General features: G+C 42.8%; 1 protein-coding gene across 1 annotated transcript in view; it reads left to right on the forward strand.

Moving 5' to 3' along the window:
* The first annotated feature begins 3,000 nt into the window (after positions 1 to 3,000).
* PSMB7 (proteasome 20S subunit beta 7) overlaps positions 3,001 to 16,392 on the forward strand; it is a 35,836-nt gene continuing 22,444 nt past the window's right edge. Inside the window, exons 1-5 of the mRNA XM_090022798.1 lie at positions 3,001 to 3,125; positions 3,217 to 3,301; positions 3,393 to 3,490; positions 4,317 to 4,457; positions 8,799 to 8,914. Of these exons, the coding sequence (XP_089878924.1) occupies positions 3,064 to 3,125; positions 3,217 to 3,301; positions 3,393 to 3,490; positions 4,317 to 4,457; positions 8,799 to 8,914 (502 nt within the window). The 5' untranslated portion in view covers positions 3,001 to 3,063. The remainder of the gene's footprint in view (positions 3,126 to 3,216; positions 3,302 to 3,392; positions 3,491 to 4,316; positions 4,458 to 8,798; positions 8,915 to 16,392) is intronic.

Below are 16,392 nucleotides of genomic sequence, written 5' to 3' on the forward strand. Positions count from 1 at the left end.
AACTTGATCCAGGCAGCCTTTTCCAGAGTTAGCTTCAGACCAGAATAATCTCAGCATACTACTCCCCAGGGTTCAAACTTGCCTCTAGCTTCATAACATGGGCTAATCTGTTGCTGTTCTTTCCTTCCTCTGGTTCCTTTGCCACCTTTAATAGATTTCTAGGGGAACCAGTGATTTGTTCGTAACTTCAGCTTCCCATTAGAAGTTAAATCCCTGCAGGACCAGAAGGTCAGTCAGTAGGTGCTCAAAGTCCATCGCTGGAGGAAACAGTTGGGTTATTCATGCCCACTCAGCAGTGGTCCATTCAGCCAATTATAGGCCAACGCTCTGCTTGCCACAGTCAAGCCTAGGGCCATTTGTTTGAAGAATTTCCTCTGGACACACTCCAAGTAGGCAAACTTCAGCAATGGCCTGGACTGACATGCAAGATTTATACTTAATTTCCTGCCAGAAGAAGGAACTCTATCACTCAGGCCCAGGCTTTAGGTGTATGCATCAGCTCATTCAATGCAACATTCAAGTGAGTTTGCTAGACCGAGCCCTGTCAGTGGTCGATCAGTGCCCAGCACAGCCCTCTCTAGGCTGGCTCACATGTGGAAACAAGCCATCCCTCCACATGAGACTGGGTCAGGTGTCTATTTGCATTCTTCCTTAAGAAATTTCTTTGCAAGAGAGCCATGAGTGTGAGAAATGGATAAACGTTACAGGAAAGCCAACACAGTAAGGCAATTTCATGCTCACAGGGGGGACAGGTTTCCCAGCTCCAATCACTTTTGGAGATGTGCATCTCCTACAACCTTCCCTTTCCAGGACAGACGGAAGTGTAGGAGACTGTCCCAACTAGCAGGAGTGAGAATTCCTCCCTACTGCAAGAGCATTACTAACATGCGTGTAAACAGGATCTAAAAAGCATGCACGCAGCAGGAGCCGTTTCCTCTTCACTTCCCTGCAGATGTTTTGCTGCTGCTATTTTGAACAGGTGTATACCCTGAAAGAGATTATGTGAAGTGCGTCATTAATTGTTAATATTCTGGAGTGCACAGCTGCATTTAGATGACAATTAATATTTAAACACTGCATAGAGTTTTCTCACTCGCCCAGCTTAAAGGCCATCTCCTTGGTAAACACAATCGAAATAACAGCAATGAATGGTAAAGACTAGCCTTGGACATAGACGTGGAGAAAATGATGTGACAGTGTAGCTAGGACCACAGGGGTATGAGAAGGCAGCTCCACAAGAGACAGCTGGGCTCTTGATCCAGCATCTGCACACAGACACACAACTTGCATATTGGTTTGTAAAGAGATTACTCCCAATCCACGCCACTGAGAAGTCTACATTTGACTGTGTGTTGAGCATACAGAACAGCAAGGGAACAAACAAGGTTTTGATTCCAACGTGTTGAGTTTGCAGCCATTCAGCAGCACGTGTTCTTCAGAAATTTAAGTTTACAAAGTACAGCCACAGAAGCCAGACCTACGCTGCCACTTTCTTGTCTGGTTCCTTAGTGCATGGTAAAGCCAGAACAGCAACAGCAGCAGCTATGTGACTATAACGTCAGAACGTGATACACGTGCTCTTTGCTCCAGTCTTCTAGTCATCTCTATTGGATAGTACAGTTTGCAGCAAAAACTACACATTAGCCCTTTGAAGGAATAAAAAATGAATAGCTAGCATGCAGGACAGAATAAGTAGAACCAATGCATTAGCAGAACTCCCCCCCTCCCCCCCCAAGAACAAAACACCCCAAGCTACAGCTCCCCTACAGCCTTCTTGGCTATCGCAAGAAGCAGCAAACTGACAAGAACTAAGAAGTCCGTCCCAGGATGCACGACAACTATGTGCACTGCAAAGGGAAGAGGAGGAAAGTTTGTTACCCACCATTACAATGGAGTCACCTGCTCCCTCCCTCCCCACTCTCCTCTTCGCAAGGCCTCGAGTTGCTCTTTTGATTTCCATGTTCCCTCAGAGTTAATGGCTCCGGCTGCTCCCTTCCAAATCAGCATTAGAAATTCAACAGCTGGTGAAAGATGCAATGACTACTATTTATTATGCAATAACTACCAGAAGGGCTGACACCTTATTTAATATGTAGATCTACCTTCTTAATTTGATGCACTAAGGTTAATTCCACCAACTGTGACATCCGAGTTTTGCAGGATCAGGGGTGCAGATCCATCAAACTTTCTCTGTGCGGTGGTTTTCATGTGGTACCCATGCACCTCGCTTGTGTGCATGCTGGAGTCTGGAATGACCCCCTCTGCAAGCTCCAGAGCACTCGAGATCAAACGATCCTCTCTGCTGGCCATAAAGCTCCGATTGTCCATGGGCCAACAGAGATTTTCTCAAATGTTTTACGTGAAATTATTCAGGAATGATTTCTGCGCGTCATTCTTGGTCTGCATAGGAGCATTTCCCCGGGTGCATTTGATATTGAAAAGGTGAGACATTAGGGCAGGACACGTCGTCCTCGAAGCCCGCGGGTGTGCTTCATTCAGGACAGGGCTGTGTGCGCCAGCCCCTGCCCGCTGGGTGTGCCTGGGCCACGGCGGGCATGTGCAAGGGTGCACACAGCCCCGGGAGTTCACAGCCCCAACCCGCACCACAAGAGAGCACGCATGCCTCACACCCCTGTCCACACCCAGGCTTGTTTCCTGCCCCGCTGCTGGAGTGTGCGTGAATGCTAGTGCAAGCTGGCCTGTTCCCTGCCCAGGCTGTGCGTGTGGGCACGCTGTGTGAGCACGTTTGTGGGTGCACATACGTGCACAGTGTGCAAGCACCATGCGTGTGGGCAGGCACGCTGTGTGAACATGTTTTTGCACGTGCGGATGCAGCCTGCGTATGCATCGTGTGTACAGTGTAAACCCTCCGCACCCACGTTTCTGCACCCGCGGCGCATGCGCTTCCCCCCCCGCCACCAAAGCGCGCACACGCACGAGGCAGGCAGGGGGCGCGCGAGGGTGGGTCTGTTGTGCCTGTGACGCACTTCCCCTCCCTTTCCAGCCAGGCCGGAAGCGCGACCCCGTGATCCGGAAGCGCTCGTGAGGTAGCGGCGAGGCAAGATGGCGTCTGTGTCTGTGCTGCAGGCGCCGGCTGGCGGCTTCCGCTTCGACAACTGCGCGCGGTCGGTCGGGCCGGGCTGGGTCGGGGCTGGGGCGGGGCGGGGTGGGGCGCGGCGCGGCGCGGTGTGACGGCCCCGCTCTGCCTCTCCTCAGGAACGCGCTGCTGCAGGCGGCGCCGGGGCCGCGCCTGCCCGCGGTCCGCAAGACGGGCACCACCATCGCCGGCGTCGTCTACAAGGTGAGCGCGGCCGCCCTGCCCCGTCCCCCCCCTCCACCATTCCCCCGTGCTGCCTCCCGGCTCCAGCCCCCCTTACTGTGCTCTTCCTTAGGACGGCATCGTGCTGGGCGCCGACACGCGGGCCACTGAGGGCATGGTCGTGGCCGACAAGAACTGCTCCAAGATCCACTTTATCTCCCCCAACATCTAGTAAGTACGAGTGCCGGGCACGGCTGGGCTGACATCTTGGTCCCTAGGTTTTTTGGGGGGAGAAGAAGCTGGAAGAGTTATGTGGTTTGGACGCGGCGAGAAAGAAAGGGCTCAATAGGTGCCGGTTTTGCAGGTTCAGAGTCGTTAAGGGCTGGAAGGGACCTCGTGAGGTCATCTGGTGACTCGGGCAGGACAGACGACTCTAGCCGGGGGGTTGTTGTTTTTTTTAAAAGATCTCCAGGGTTAGGTGATTGCAGCTCCTTGGGAGCGCCTGGTCCAGACCCTGAGCACTCGAGTCATGAAGGAGTTTTCTCTTTTGTGCAGTCTGAAGTGATCTTCTAGCGACTTATGACTAATTTATCTTCTTGCCTGGGAGGGCCATGGTGAACAGGTGTGCCCCTTACATACTTGTAAGCTGCCATCCGGTCCTGCTGGTGTCAAGCAAAAGACGGCTAAGCAGAGATGCTGGTGCCCACCCTGTCCCGCTGCTGCTGAGTGAAACAAATGCTTCCTAAGAAATTGACCCTCAGTGTGCAAGAGTAATCTTGGAGTATTAGGGACAGCATAAACATCTGATAAACAAGTAAATAAATAGCAAAGGGTACACACAGCTACAATAACAAGATCAAATTAGATTCTGCTAAGCCAAGTGGGTTGAATAAAGTCATCTTAGTCTTGGGCGTGGGGCAGCTAGAGCCGACCTTGCCGGGTGCAGTGTCATTTGATGCATCAGTGGTCTGCTGATAGCGAGCCATATAATGGGGACGTGAATTAAAGTACTATCCAGGAGTTTTGGGATGACTGACTTGCCAATAATGTTTTCCAGTTGCTGTGGTGCTGGGACAGCTGCAGACACGGATATGACAACTCAGCTCATCTCTTCCAACCTGGAGCTGCACTCGCTGTCTACGGGGCGGCTTCCTCGAGTGGCCACCGCTAACAGGATGCTCAAGCAGATGCTTTTCAGGTAATGTCACAAGTCCATTCCTTTGATTCTGAATCAGCTGATGGGAGTTTCGCAACCAGATATTTTGAAAATATACCACTTATCAGGGGGATTAATTTTTTTGATGCAGTGTAGAATTTCCTCCTAGATTAACAAGACTTTATAAGCTACTCCCAGCTGCGGCTGCTTCTAAGAAGTTGAAGGAAAAATGATAAAAAAACCTTAAATCTAAGTTGTCCTGTGGGTACAAGCTGCTTCTACAGAACAGATGCCTAAACTGGATGAAATAGGGAGGGGTCTGACCTGTGTACAGAGCTGGATCCTGCAAGCTATCTTACTTTACAGAAGGTTTTTGTCATCTTTGCAAAGCAAGACTTTTAGATTGGAGTATAAACAGACATCACTGCCTGGCAGTCTCGCTGCATCTGTTGTGTGAGGAGTTCAAACTTGTTCCCATGCTAGTTGGGGCCTACCTGTCCTGTTCCTAGGTTGTAGGTGTTGGGTGTGGTTCAGAAAAGAACTTAACTCCAAAGGACAGATGGATGGGTTCAGGAACTTGAAAGCTTGGTAGCTAAGCAATAGCGAATCTCCACAAGTGTTGGCAACTGAATTCAGTGTTCTGAAGTCTGTATTAATAAAAGTATTATTTGGGGCCTTATATATGTGTGTTCCAACTTCCATTATGTTCCAGGTGTAGCTGCGAGTTGGATTCTTAATTTAAATGTTACATTCATATTGGCATAACTGTTTTAACTGTTCCGATTTCGGTCTTCTAGTTTTGTCATGTAGCGAAACAAAAAGGGTATTACATTTATATATGAATTTATCCTTGTGGGAGGGGTGGGGGTTAAGTATTATTAGCCCATCTGTATGTTTGAGCTTGCTTTGAGCTTAGTCCACATACAACCAAAAAGAGCTTGGTCATTTCCGTTTTGGCTGTATATATAGAACCAGAAAAGCTCCCTCTGTTGGCTAATGCAACTCCTGCAAGTTACAGTAAAATCAAAGCAGACTGCCCAGAGGCATACGTCTGCATATAGCGTGCTATTAAACTCTACTTGCATTTGACTGTGACTGAAATTCCTAGTAGAGTTCAAAGCATTGGACTAATGGTTAATACTCAGTTACAGCCCAAGTATTTGGCCATAGTAGCCTGCAGTTTAGGAAACTAGTACCTAGAATCTCCTGCATTAGTTACTTACAAAATATTTGCATGAGTGGGGGAGGGAAATTGTGCACACATATATTTAAGCCACGTTAATGACAGAATACCTTCTAAAGTTGTTATGAGACCTGTAGATCTTATTCCTATAACTTAAAACTGAATCCCAGAATTTTAAGAGCTTATTTGTCTTACACAAATACATGCAAGTCTAGGCAATTCTCCTATAAATGTGTGTGATGACCTGGCATTATGAAAGACTCCTCTGGTTGTGCTGGTATGTCTCCAGTAAAAATGTAAAAACAAACAACCCCCTGGCTCCCCAAAAAATTGTCAAGTGGTGTTTTTTCTAATAACCTTGTTACTTTTGCATGTGATCGGAATAAAATTGTGAACTGAGAGGGTTACATTTGATATGACCTCAAACAATAACATGACTATTCTAGTTGAAACAAACAAAAACTTCTATCCCAATTTATATGCGAGCATAAACCCTTACATGGAATCCCAATAATCGTATTTGCCTGCTCTCAGTTTATAGAGAAGGACATATTGGATATCTATATCAGCAGTATCGAGCATTTTATGATGACACGGGCATGAAGCCTAAAAAGTTTGTTTTCTTTTCTTAAAAAAGAGGGGTTTTCTAGTCTAAAAAAGATACAGACACATTCATTTGTTAAATAGCAAACCAGATGCAAGTTCTCAGACACAAGTGTTATCTAGAAGTTGCCTATTTAAAAAAATGGAACTTGGCTAACCTAAAGACAACTGTTGAGAGATCCGAAATACAGGGCTATGAGTAGCTGGATGCAAGACATTTAGGCCCCAACTGAGTCTTGTTTCCAAGTTAACTGAGAATAACTGAAGATTTTTACTGTACTAAGTTTTTCACCCATTATGCTAGTAGGAAAGCCAAGAAGCATCACACAAACTGCAAAAGGTGATGATTCCATAAATTGCATTTCTGTGGCTAAGAAATTGTTCCAGAAGCCAATCCTTGATACAGAATTGTGCTCTGAAATGTAAGATGCCATTTAAAAATGGGTTCTAACCCTTGCACTCATTAAGAACATCTCTAAATATAAATGGCAGACAATAGGGCAGGATGGCACTTTTCTCTGTTTAAAGTATACAAAGCAGTACCCTCTCATGGAGTAGATGGAGACTGAAAAGGTAGCTCAGGCAGGGGATGGGGGACAGGCAAATAGGCGCAGACAAATCGGGGTTAATTGAAGTATTAAAAATGAATACTTTCACTGTTGATAGTTTAGCAGAAACATCTAATACACAAGCAGTCATATTGGTAAAGGTGCCAAAAATCCCCAGTTAATATCTCCCTAGCTTCCAAAACCTCCAGCAACATCTATGAATTTCCACAGGTTACTTTTTCACAAATGCAGTTTGTGGTGTCATATTAGCTGTTTTGGAAATATTGGGGTAATTGGTGATCAAGTGAATAATTGCTATCATTTTCAGCTTCCTTACACATTTAAATGAAGTGCTATGGAATTTCTAGTCTTTGGCAAAAGTTCTTTCTGCTCAAGACCCTTGCAGTACAATTTGATTCCTATTTATTAGCAAGCACATTAGGACTTACGTAGCTGGTTGCTTATCCAGAAGAAAAAAACACAGCAGAGTGAAAATGTTAATGTTAAGAAACATTTTCTTTATGCATTTGGGAAATGCATCTCGGGTGTTACTGGAAAGTTCTGGACTGCAGAAATGAAGAATAAGTCTTGACTGAGTCTCCTCTTTCAAGATTGTCACTAGAGGTACAAGTCTCAGCTGTTAGAAGCTAAGTTATTCAGCAGAAAATTGCATCTTACAGGGACAGTGTAAACATGTAATCTGCATTTGTCTCTCCTTGCAGAGTTGTGTGAGCAGATTGAGACCAGACAGACAAGCAATCTGTTTCTTCCCCTCCAACTTCTTGCCTGCCCTTTGTCTGGCTTAAGCAGTCTGAATGAATTAAAGGAGTGTTGGAGCAGGGTCTTGCTATTCAGAGCTAAAGTTGCGTATTCTCAGCCCTGTCACTGGCTTACTCTGTGACCTCAGATCAAGCTGTTCAATCTCTGCTGATTTCTAACCCCCACCAAAAAAATGGACGCACCACTTAACTACCTCTTTGGGTAGAGGAGGTTTATGTAATGATCATAAAAAGTCTCAAAATTCTGGCAGTGAGCGCTACAGAGGTGCCACATGACACTACTGATTGCCTAAAATAGTTGTATTGAATTGCAGTTGGTCCTTGCCTGATGCAGAATGTAGTTTTTACATTCACCACAGAATAGAACAAAAACAAACCTCTGTAGGAAATGGAGGGGCAGTTTAAAATGCTTTTTTTTTGCTTTTGTCTGATATGGCAAAAATGGACAGGAGTGCATTGCAGTTTTATCATAAAATATTTACACGCTTCCTGACTGGGTCATTGTCTGCAAGGAATTTGCAGTAAAATAACAGAGAAAGAGAGACCATTGATAATCCACTTAAAGATTTAAATTGTATGAAGCTGACTAGCTGCCCTCAGGTTAAAAGTAAAGCTTTAGATTTCATTAAAATTCACAAATTCATGGATTCATAGATGCTAGGGTCAGAAGGGACCTCAGCAGATCATCGAGTCCGACCCCCTGCCTGTGCAGGAAAGAGTGCTGGGGTCAGAGGCCTTTCCAGCCTTCTCTTGAAGACCCCCAAGGTAGAGGAGAGCACCACCTCCTTTGGAAGCCCATTCCAAATTCTGGCCATCCTTACCGTGAAGAAGTTCTTCCTGATATCTAGCCTAAATCTGCTCTCTGTCAGTTTGTGACCATTGTTCCTTGTCACCCCAAGACGCGCCCTGGTGAACAGAGCATCTCCAGTTCCTTGCTGTGGCCCCCCCAGTTAATTTGTAGGCAGCCACAAGATCACCTCTCAGTCTTCTCTTGCAGAGGCTGACGGGATCCAGGTTCCCTTAGTCTCTCCTTGGCTCCACACTCTAAGCCGTTATGAAGCTGAAAGTAAATGCCATACTTAAAGAAATGGGTGAAGAGCGTCACTATACTGGGTGAAGCTCATTGCTTTAAAATGCAGAAAATTACTTCTGGTTACTGGGGGGAGGAGGAAGGAGTATATATAGAAATTGCATGTGCCATGTTGAAATAAAATGCAGCCTGTCATTTCCTCACAAGCACTTGAATCTACCTGTCAACTTTGTTCTCTAGGTACCAAGGTTATATTGGGGCTGCCCTTGTTTTAGGAGGAGTGGATATCACTGGGCCACACCTCTATAGCATCTATCCCCATGGATCAACTGACAAATTGCCCTATGTTACTATGGGTGAGTCACTTTCCTTTATTTCAGAATAATGTTGTAAAACTGCCTGCTAAAATTCTGCTATTCATGGTAAGTGGTGCCAGGCAAATTGTGCCTGCCCTTTGAAGACATCTGAAGGTTCTGCTTCTCCTTTTCCCTTCAAGGTCACTCCTAGTTGATGGTATCAGTAAAGATTTATAAAATGGGAGAAGAGCTGGTGCTAGGGGTGTACTCCATGTATTCGTAAACAGACTTTGAGTGGCTACTGTGTAGGAGACCTGGAACTTCCTTTGTGTTGTCAGAGTAAAGCATCTATCTATGGCTCTCTTTCTGAGAGATGGATTATGTTGTGCCCCAAGTCCAGGCTGTTGCAACTGCATCCTTAATCAAATTGATTTCCCTGGGGTTTCAGTTGGGTAAGGCACATCACACCTTTTTGAAACAGTTCTGCAGCATTTCTCTATGCTGTATTCTATTCTAGAGGGGTAGCTGTATTTCAGTAAATTAAAAACAAATTATGTAGCCCTTCACCTCATTGCCAGTCATTGACATTGTGAGCGTCTCCATGTAACAAAACTAGACAGCCTCCCTTGAATTAACGCTTAAGCCCTTTACATTCTTGTGTGTCAGCAGTCAGCTGTAGCCTGTTTGAAATGAATGACACACAGCTTGCATTCATTTCAGAAGAATTCCAAGTAAGGTGTTCTGTTATTGTAAAAATGATGTAGTTTTTCAAATGTTGGAAGTCTCTTCATGCTGTTGCTGTTATGCAGCTAACAGGAAATCCCTCTTCCCATACACTTAGTATCCTCTTTATCCTTTGAGGCCCCTTTTCCCTACCAGCCCCCATTTCTAAGCTGTCTTTTCCTCCTTTCTACCCAGTAGGTACTTGGATATCAAATTCTAGATGCAGATTGACAACAGTGAGGATTACACTGATGGTTAACAGGATCTTATAATAGGGCACATTACCAGCTAAGTGCTCAAATTAGGCCTCCACTTCTTATGGGTTTTGGTCTCCCCAGACTGCAGCAGCATTGAGGCTTTGAGACTATATTTCTGTAGTGCATACATTTTCCATGGCAGCCAGGAGAGGCCCAAAAATATTCAGAACTGCTCATTGTCCTTCTCCAGGCTCCATCTATTCTCTCTATTTTACTGGCACAAACTTAGTCCTACTTTTTACCTCTCCCAGGTTAAAGCTCTGGCTGCAGAGAGGAGCACTTTCTCCTCCCTTGCTGGAAACCTCAAGGTCTGGGCCCTGAAACAGACAGTTTCAGCACAGGCCTTCAACCTACACAGTTACTGCACTGTCCATTCCTTCTTCCTCTGCTTTACCCTTCCTGCTGGTCCTTCTGTTACCCCATGTCTCTACACAAGCCTTTTCTAGACTATTTTCCCAGCTCTCCTGGTGATCTCTGAGCACTTGTCATCTTCTAATTTTTTTTAAATGTGACACCTTTTCTTTGCTAGGCAGGCCTCAGTAATCAGTCACAGCTGGAGGTTTGTTTCCAGCTCTTAGCTTGATGAACTTCTTGCAGGAGTGTTGGTAAAGGTGGATTAAAGTCTGAACCTGTCAGCTATCTTGTTTGGGAATTTCATATAACTAGAATAATATAGAGAAACTAAGGGTTGAATTTCCAAAATTTGACAATCTAGGAGTAACAGTTTAATCAATAAACATTGTTAGAAAAGGTTTTGCATTTTTATCTGAGCCATCTAGATAAATTGATTTTCCTTATTATTTAGGCATGCCTAGAAGGACCTCTGTTCCAAACTATAGTATTTAACAAGCTTTGTGACTTGCAAATAAGTGTTAATGACTAGCACTTTATAGGTTCTCTACAGGAAGGGACATGGCTTGTTGAAAATAAAGCAGTAGACATTTTATCATTTCATAGCATTTCATCCACTTTTTATCCCTCCGAAGTAAACATTTTACATCAGTGTTATTACGTGTCTTTTATAACGGGTTGCATTTCATTTGTGTTTTGGTCATGGGAGTAAAAAACCCAGGTCTCTTATTGATGGCACCAGGAAATGAGCCCATAGTTCACGTATAAAATAGTCTTTATCTTATAACTGTTTTTAGTTCTCCATATTGAAATGATGAGTAATAAAATAGCATGTTACTTGTGTAGGGCCGTCACCTGTCTCAAAAGTTAGCATCCCACTGAGAACAATGTAGCTGTGGAAGTTTACACCACCCAAAGTCACCTTTTCAACTGTCTGCAGACTCAGGAAAGCAGCCTTGTCTCATTTAACCTTCAGAACAGAAGGCCAGATGTCATGATGGCTCCTCTTAAATGAAAGCTGAGACTTCACAGTTTCTGAATGTAACGTGCAGGCCACAGAAACAACTCAAGTGGGTTGCTACTGAATGCAGCTGTGACTCACTGCATTTATAGCCTGCGAATTTGCTTTTGTCTGATATGGGTACTGTCATTCTAAGATATGCTTTGGAATAAGAAAATTGAACTAGTATTAAAGTTGTTAGTCATTGTTTTGTATATAGGCTTTGGACTCCTCATATGAAATGGTCCCTTGATTTATTGGTGTATTCTGGAAAGTTTTAAAGGACTATCTTCAACAAAAACATCCATCTAGCCTCTGGAATCTCTGCAAATTGGCTTCTGTGGTGTCCGAATGCAAGATGAAGCTTTTCTTTTCCCATTTGCTGAATCAGACCCCAAAGGCCAGAGATTCTACTTCTCCAAAACATTAAAAACCAAAGCAATGGATCACTGTTTCACAGTTTCCTCTAGAGCTTAGGAGTGGTACCCCTTACAAATATTGTGTTATCAGTAATAAATAGCACTTTAGGTCTTTAGATTATTTGCTTAAAACATCTGTTGATTTGCATATTCAGCAGAAAAAAATCTGTGTGTGTGTGTGTGTATATATATATATATATATATATATATATATATATATATATATGTATGTATACACATTTGGCAATTACAGTTCACTCATTCTGTATAATGTCACATAAAAGAGTAGATAGGCAGATAAACTAGACGTTTATTAAAGACTGTAGTTAATTGAGCTCTTTTTCACCAGTCCATTTGACCTTGCTTATGATCCTTCCTCCCCAACCCCCTCTAATACTATTCCCCACTGGATTTCCAGGAATAATAGGGCTGTTTTTATTGGAGCAGTAGGATTCTGTTTATCTTTTAGAATTGAGAAGTGCAGGTATCAGAATATCTTATTGACAAGGTCCTGAAACATTGCTGGTCTCCGTAAAAGTTCCATGAAAAGGTCTTGGACAACAACATGATCCTGCCTTGATCATACAAGTGAAAAAACCTGCATTTAAAAATAACAGCTTCATTGCTTTTCATGCATTCCATAGGAATGCTTGAAAATTAGATGCATTCTGAATCCATACATAACTGATTTCAGACACCGTTTAGAAAAGAGTTTCCAATGATACCCATTCTCAGTGACTTTTAGCAGCTTCTTATTAGTGAGAGAGACAAACATATCTGTTTATTGCTTGGCACTCTACGGCCTTTCTCAACTGATTTAATATATTAAGAGATAATGCATTAACAAACATTTAACATGTCCTGACTTATATTGAGCACACACCCCTTAGCAATTAGAGTTTTAAATGCCTTTTAAGTTGCTAAAATAAAACAGCAAATTAACTGGATTGTGCAGCTTGTTTAATTTACAGGAATTCTGTAAAGGTGGTACTGGACCAATAGATGGTGCCATTACCTTAGAAACGGGTAAAATATTTACTTGGCATAGAAAATCCCTGAAACAATTGTGTTGTATGTGATGTCACAGTCCAATTTAGGACTTCACAAATCTAAACTAATATAAATATTGATCTGATTTTGTCCCTTGCTTTAAACTCAATACATTAGTAAATTATAAATTACTTCACCCATAAGTAGTGATTGATTAATGAACCTATGGCATAAGGTTACAAGCTTCCTTTATCAACATAGTTACTTAAAAGCTTTTAAAGCAAAAGTGCCAATGAATGGTATTACTCTAGGTACAGCTTACGGATACTGACTATAGAAAATCCATTAGCAGATTCAATTCAGGTTAAATGGAAATAACCTTTCACATGTTTACATGAAAACACTTTTTCATTTTGTGTTGTGCCATAGTTATTTGTTTAAAAGTGTAAGCAAATGGATTCCCCTTATCCAAGCATACTCAACACTAGTATGCTGGGTCTGCCCCTTAGACAAATCAGACTTGACTTTGTACATGATTTCAGGCTTAATGAATGTAAATTGGTTAAAGCATGCATAGCAGTAGTCTTTAAATACTGCCTTCAAGATCAAGATGCTGCTGTAACCTGCAAAAGCAAGCTGTGATCTGATACCAGGGAGCTGGCTGGGAGTGGAAGGTCTCAGTGGGGCGGCCTGGGCTACCTTTAAAGAGAAGAGTGGAGTGGTAGCAGGACCCAGTGCTCAGGAAACGCATGCTGGACTTCCAGTGCTTCATTTCTGTTGAAAGATAATAGTTTAAAAATCCTGTAGCATTTGCCTATCTGAACATACTGATATATACTATTATTTATTTATTTAACCTGTGGTTACACTGTACGGATCTCATTCTGTCCCTTTTACAAAGAGATTGTCATACAGAACTGGTTTACTGAGCCCCACTGTATTATTCCTTCTGGAAATGGGAACCGTGGGACACAACTTACCCTTCATGTGTGCATATGTAAATTCAGAACAACAGACCCTTAACTGTTATTGTCAGAAACGGTTTTTAGGTTACTCTTAATGCACAGTTTCATATCCCTATTTATACTGAATTTGCATGTTGGCAGCCAGCGTTTTAAAAGCTAGCATACAACAACTGTAAATTAACTAGATTGTTCAGTCAGTAATGCAAATTTTGATTGTTTCAGCAGTTCCTTATTGGACCAAATTTAATTCGCATTGTATTTAGATAGGGATGTGGAAACAGCATCGGATGGTGAACATGGTCAGGTAGGGAATTTTTTTTAATAAAGGGGGATTACTTTTTGCCTGTCCTTTTTTATAACCAGGAAACCTAATCCAGCCAGTATAGAGACACAGTGTTTAAGCCAAAAAGAACTGAAACAGTTGGAATGTATTTCCATCTTCCAGTTTTACCACAAAGAGAATCAATTTGACTGTTACAAAAAATAATAGAAATATTTTCCTGTGTGGAAGGTATTGCGAGAAGTGAATTTTCAGAAATTCAGCATTAAGTGGGAAGGAGATTTTTATTTTTATCTGGAGTGAGTGATAAAATATCTGTGACCTGACACATGATTGTGGATGAATAGAGTAGTGTCCTCCCTCACAAGGGGTTTAAAAGATACTCAGTGCTTACTCAGGAGTGAAAACATCAAATTAAACTGTTTATGCTGACAAAGGACAAAATTGGATTTCAGCAAACGATGCAAGATTGTCTGATTGCTTGGCTTGTCTAGGAAAGCTTCTGGCCAAGACTTATAATGAAATGCATGCATAAAATTAAACTGCTTGAAGTCTGTAGTTCAGCTTTTGGAAGCAGTAAGATATGTACCAGTGGTCTCTAGTGGCTAAGCCTGGTCCCTTGGTACCAGCATTGTTTCATATTCATAAATCAGCTCTTCATGCATTGGCAATGTCGGCCTGCGGAGCAAGCAGTACCACCAAGAGACTAGGCCGCTCAGCCAGAAACCAGAGTGAAAAATGATCCCAATCGATGGGGCTGTGGAGAGCACCGAATTTTTACCTAGAATGAGCAGCAAATTGAATAACAATGAGTGTGTGTGAATAAGTGCCCTGTCAGGAAGCCCTGACACTGATGGATTAGAAAGTTCTAAATGTTACTCTCTTAACGCTGTGTACATCCTCCAGCGTGGCAGGCTGAGGTAGCAAACAGGTCCTTGGATGCTGAAAACGGACACTGCTTAGCAGGAAGAAGTTCTTGTCAATGAAAGTCCTGGTTAAAAATTCCAGGAAAGTGATCTTAAGAAGCCACTGCAATTAATTATGAATGGGAGGGGAAAAATTACTTCCAACATCTGGATTTTTTTTTTTAGTTTAAATATTAAAGTTTAAGAAGAAAGTTAACTACTGAGGCAGTTAAAATCACAATTTGTCCCTTACACAACTAAAGGATCAAATGCATTTCATTTTGTATCTCTTCTTCCTAACAGTGGGGAGGTCTTCTGGAATGCCAGAAGATAGGTTTTAAATATCAGTCGTAATGATCTTGAATACATTCCTTTGGTACGTGTCCATATTACTTATCAGATAGCCTTGTAGACAGAAAGACATGTTAAAACATACAAATAAATATTTAACTAAAATGGAGGGTTAAATTCTGCACCAAAAATTTTCTGTCTGTTGAAATACTAGGTTAATTACCAGTTCTTTAACAAGCCTCTTACTAAATGGGGCTTACTTGAAACTGAAGGAAGAGAGGATTTGGGTGCCTCCAGATAATTGGGAATGTTATACTGTGGTATTTTCTTGATGTTCATTGAGTTTCCATGGTTCTTGCACTGATCAGTCATAGAAATCAAAACTGGCTTTCTAACCGCAGTTGAACTTTTAATGTATTCATATCTGGAGATGTGTAACAGTTTTAAAATCCTGTTCTTCAATACTGTCTTATTAATTAAGTATGGTAATGATGCAATGTTCAAATAGTTGTTTTAAAAAGAAATGTTTGTGTCACGAGTTTGTAGCAAGGAAAGAAGGTGGCTGTGGCAGTACGTATCACCGAGGTTCTAGATTATTCAGACATCATAATTAATGTTAATACAAATAGATAGTGTTCATTATACTGAGTGTGATTAGTTAGAAATTAAACAAATCACTAAATTGTGAAGTATGACAAAATGACATGCTAAACCTTTCAGTGGCTTTGAGATACTAATTATTGTAATTGAATGGCTATGTTTGTGATTGATTAGTGATGTTGAATCTTGACTTGCAGTACTTTATATTGGATGCTATCTATGAAGTGAGAGCACGCTTCTAGGTAGATTCCACGTCTCCAGCTCGCTGGGTGGTTGTGGTTCCAGCCCCAGAGCCTGAGACTCTATGAATGCCCTGGTGCAGTGCCTGTCTTTGTGGGCCGTAAGGGCAACAGAATGACATGCATTGTCCCCGGTGCGCTCGTCATATTTGTGACTGCGTTAAAGCAGAGAATGTCACACTACATGGCTTCAGCCAGCTGTGGAGTCAGCAAGGAATATCTCCCCTTTTCCCACTGCTTCTCTCCCCATATGCATGCACAGAGCGCGCTGTTGGCCAGATGTGCGTGGCAGGGGAGAGGGGGTTCGTCACTTGTTTGTGGGCCTTGCTCAGAAACAATGAGGGGACTGGGACCCTAAGGTAGTATGTGTCTCTTGGATGGCTGAGTATTGCATCCTGTCCTCTGTGGCCAGGGTCAAGTGAACAGACAAATTTGGGATCAGGGAGGAATTTTCTTCTGAACCAGATGACTAGGGATGTTGAGTGGGAGCTAAGACGGGTTGGCTTCTGTAGCATGGG

The sequence above is a fragment of the Crocodylus siamensis genome, chromosome 11, assembly GCF_052110815.1.
Source record: "Crocodylus siamensis isolate JL-2025a chromosome 11, ASM5211081v1, whole genome shotgun sequence".
Taxonomy (NCBI): domain Eukaryota; kingdom Metazoa; phylum Chordata; order Crocodylia; family Crocodylidae; genus Crocodylus; species Crocodylus siamensis.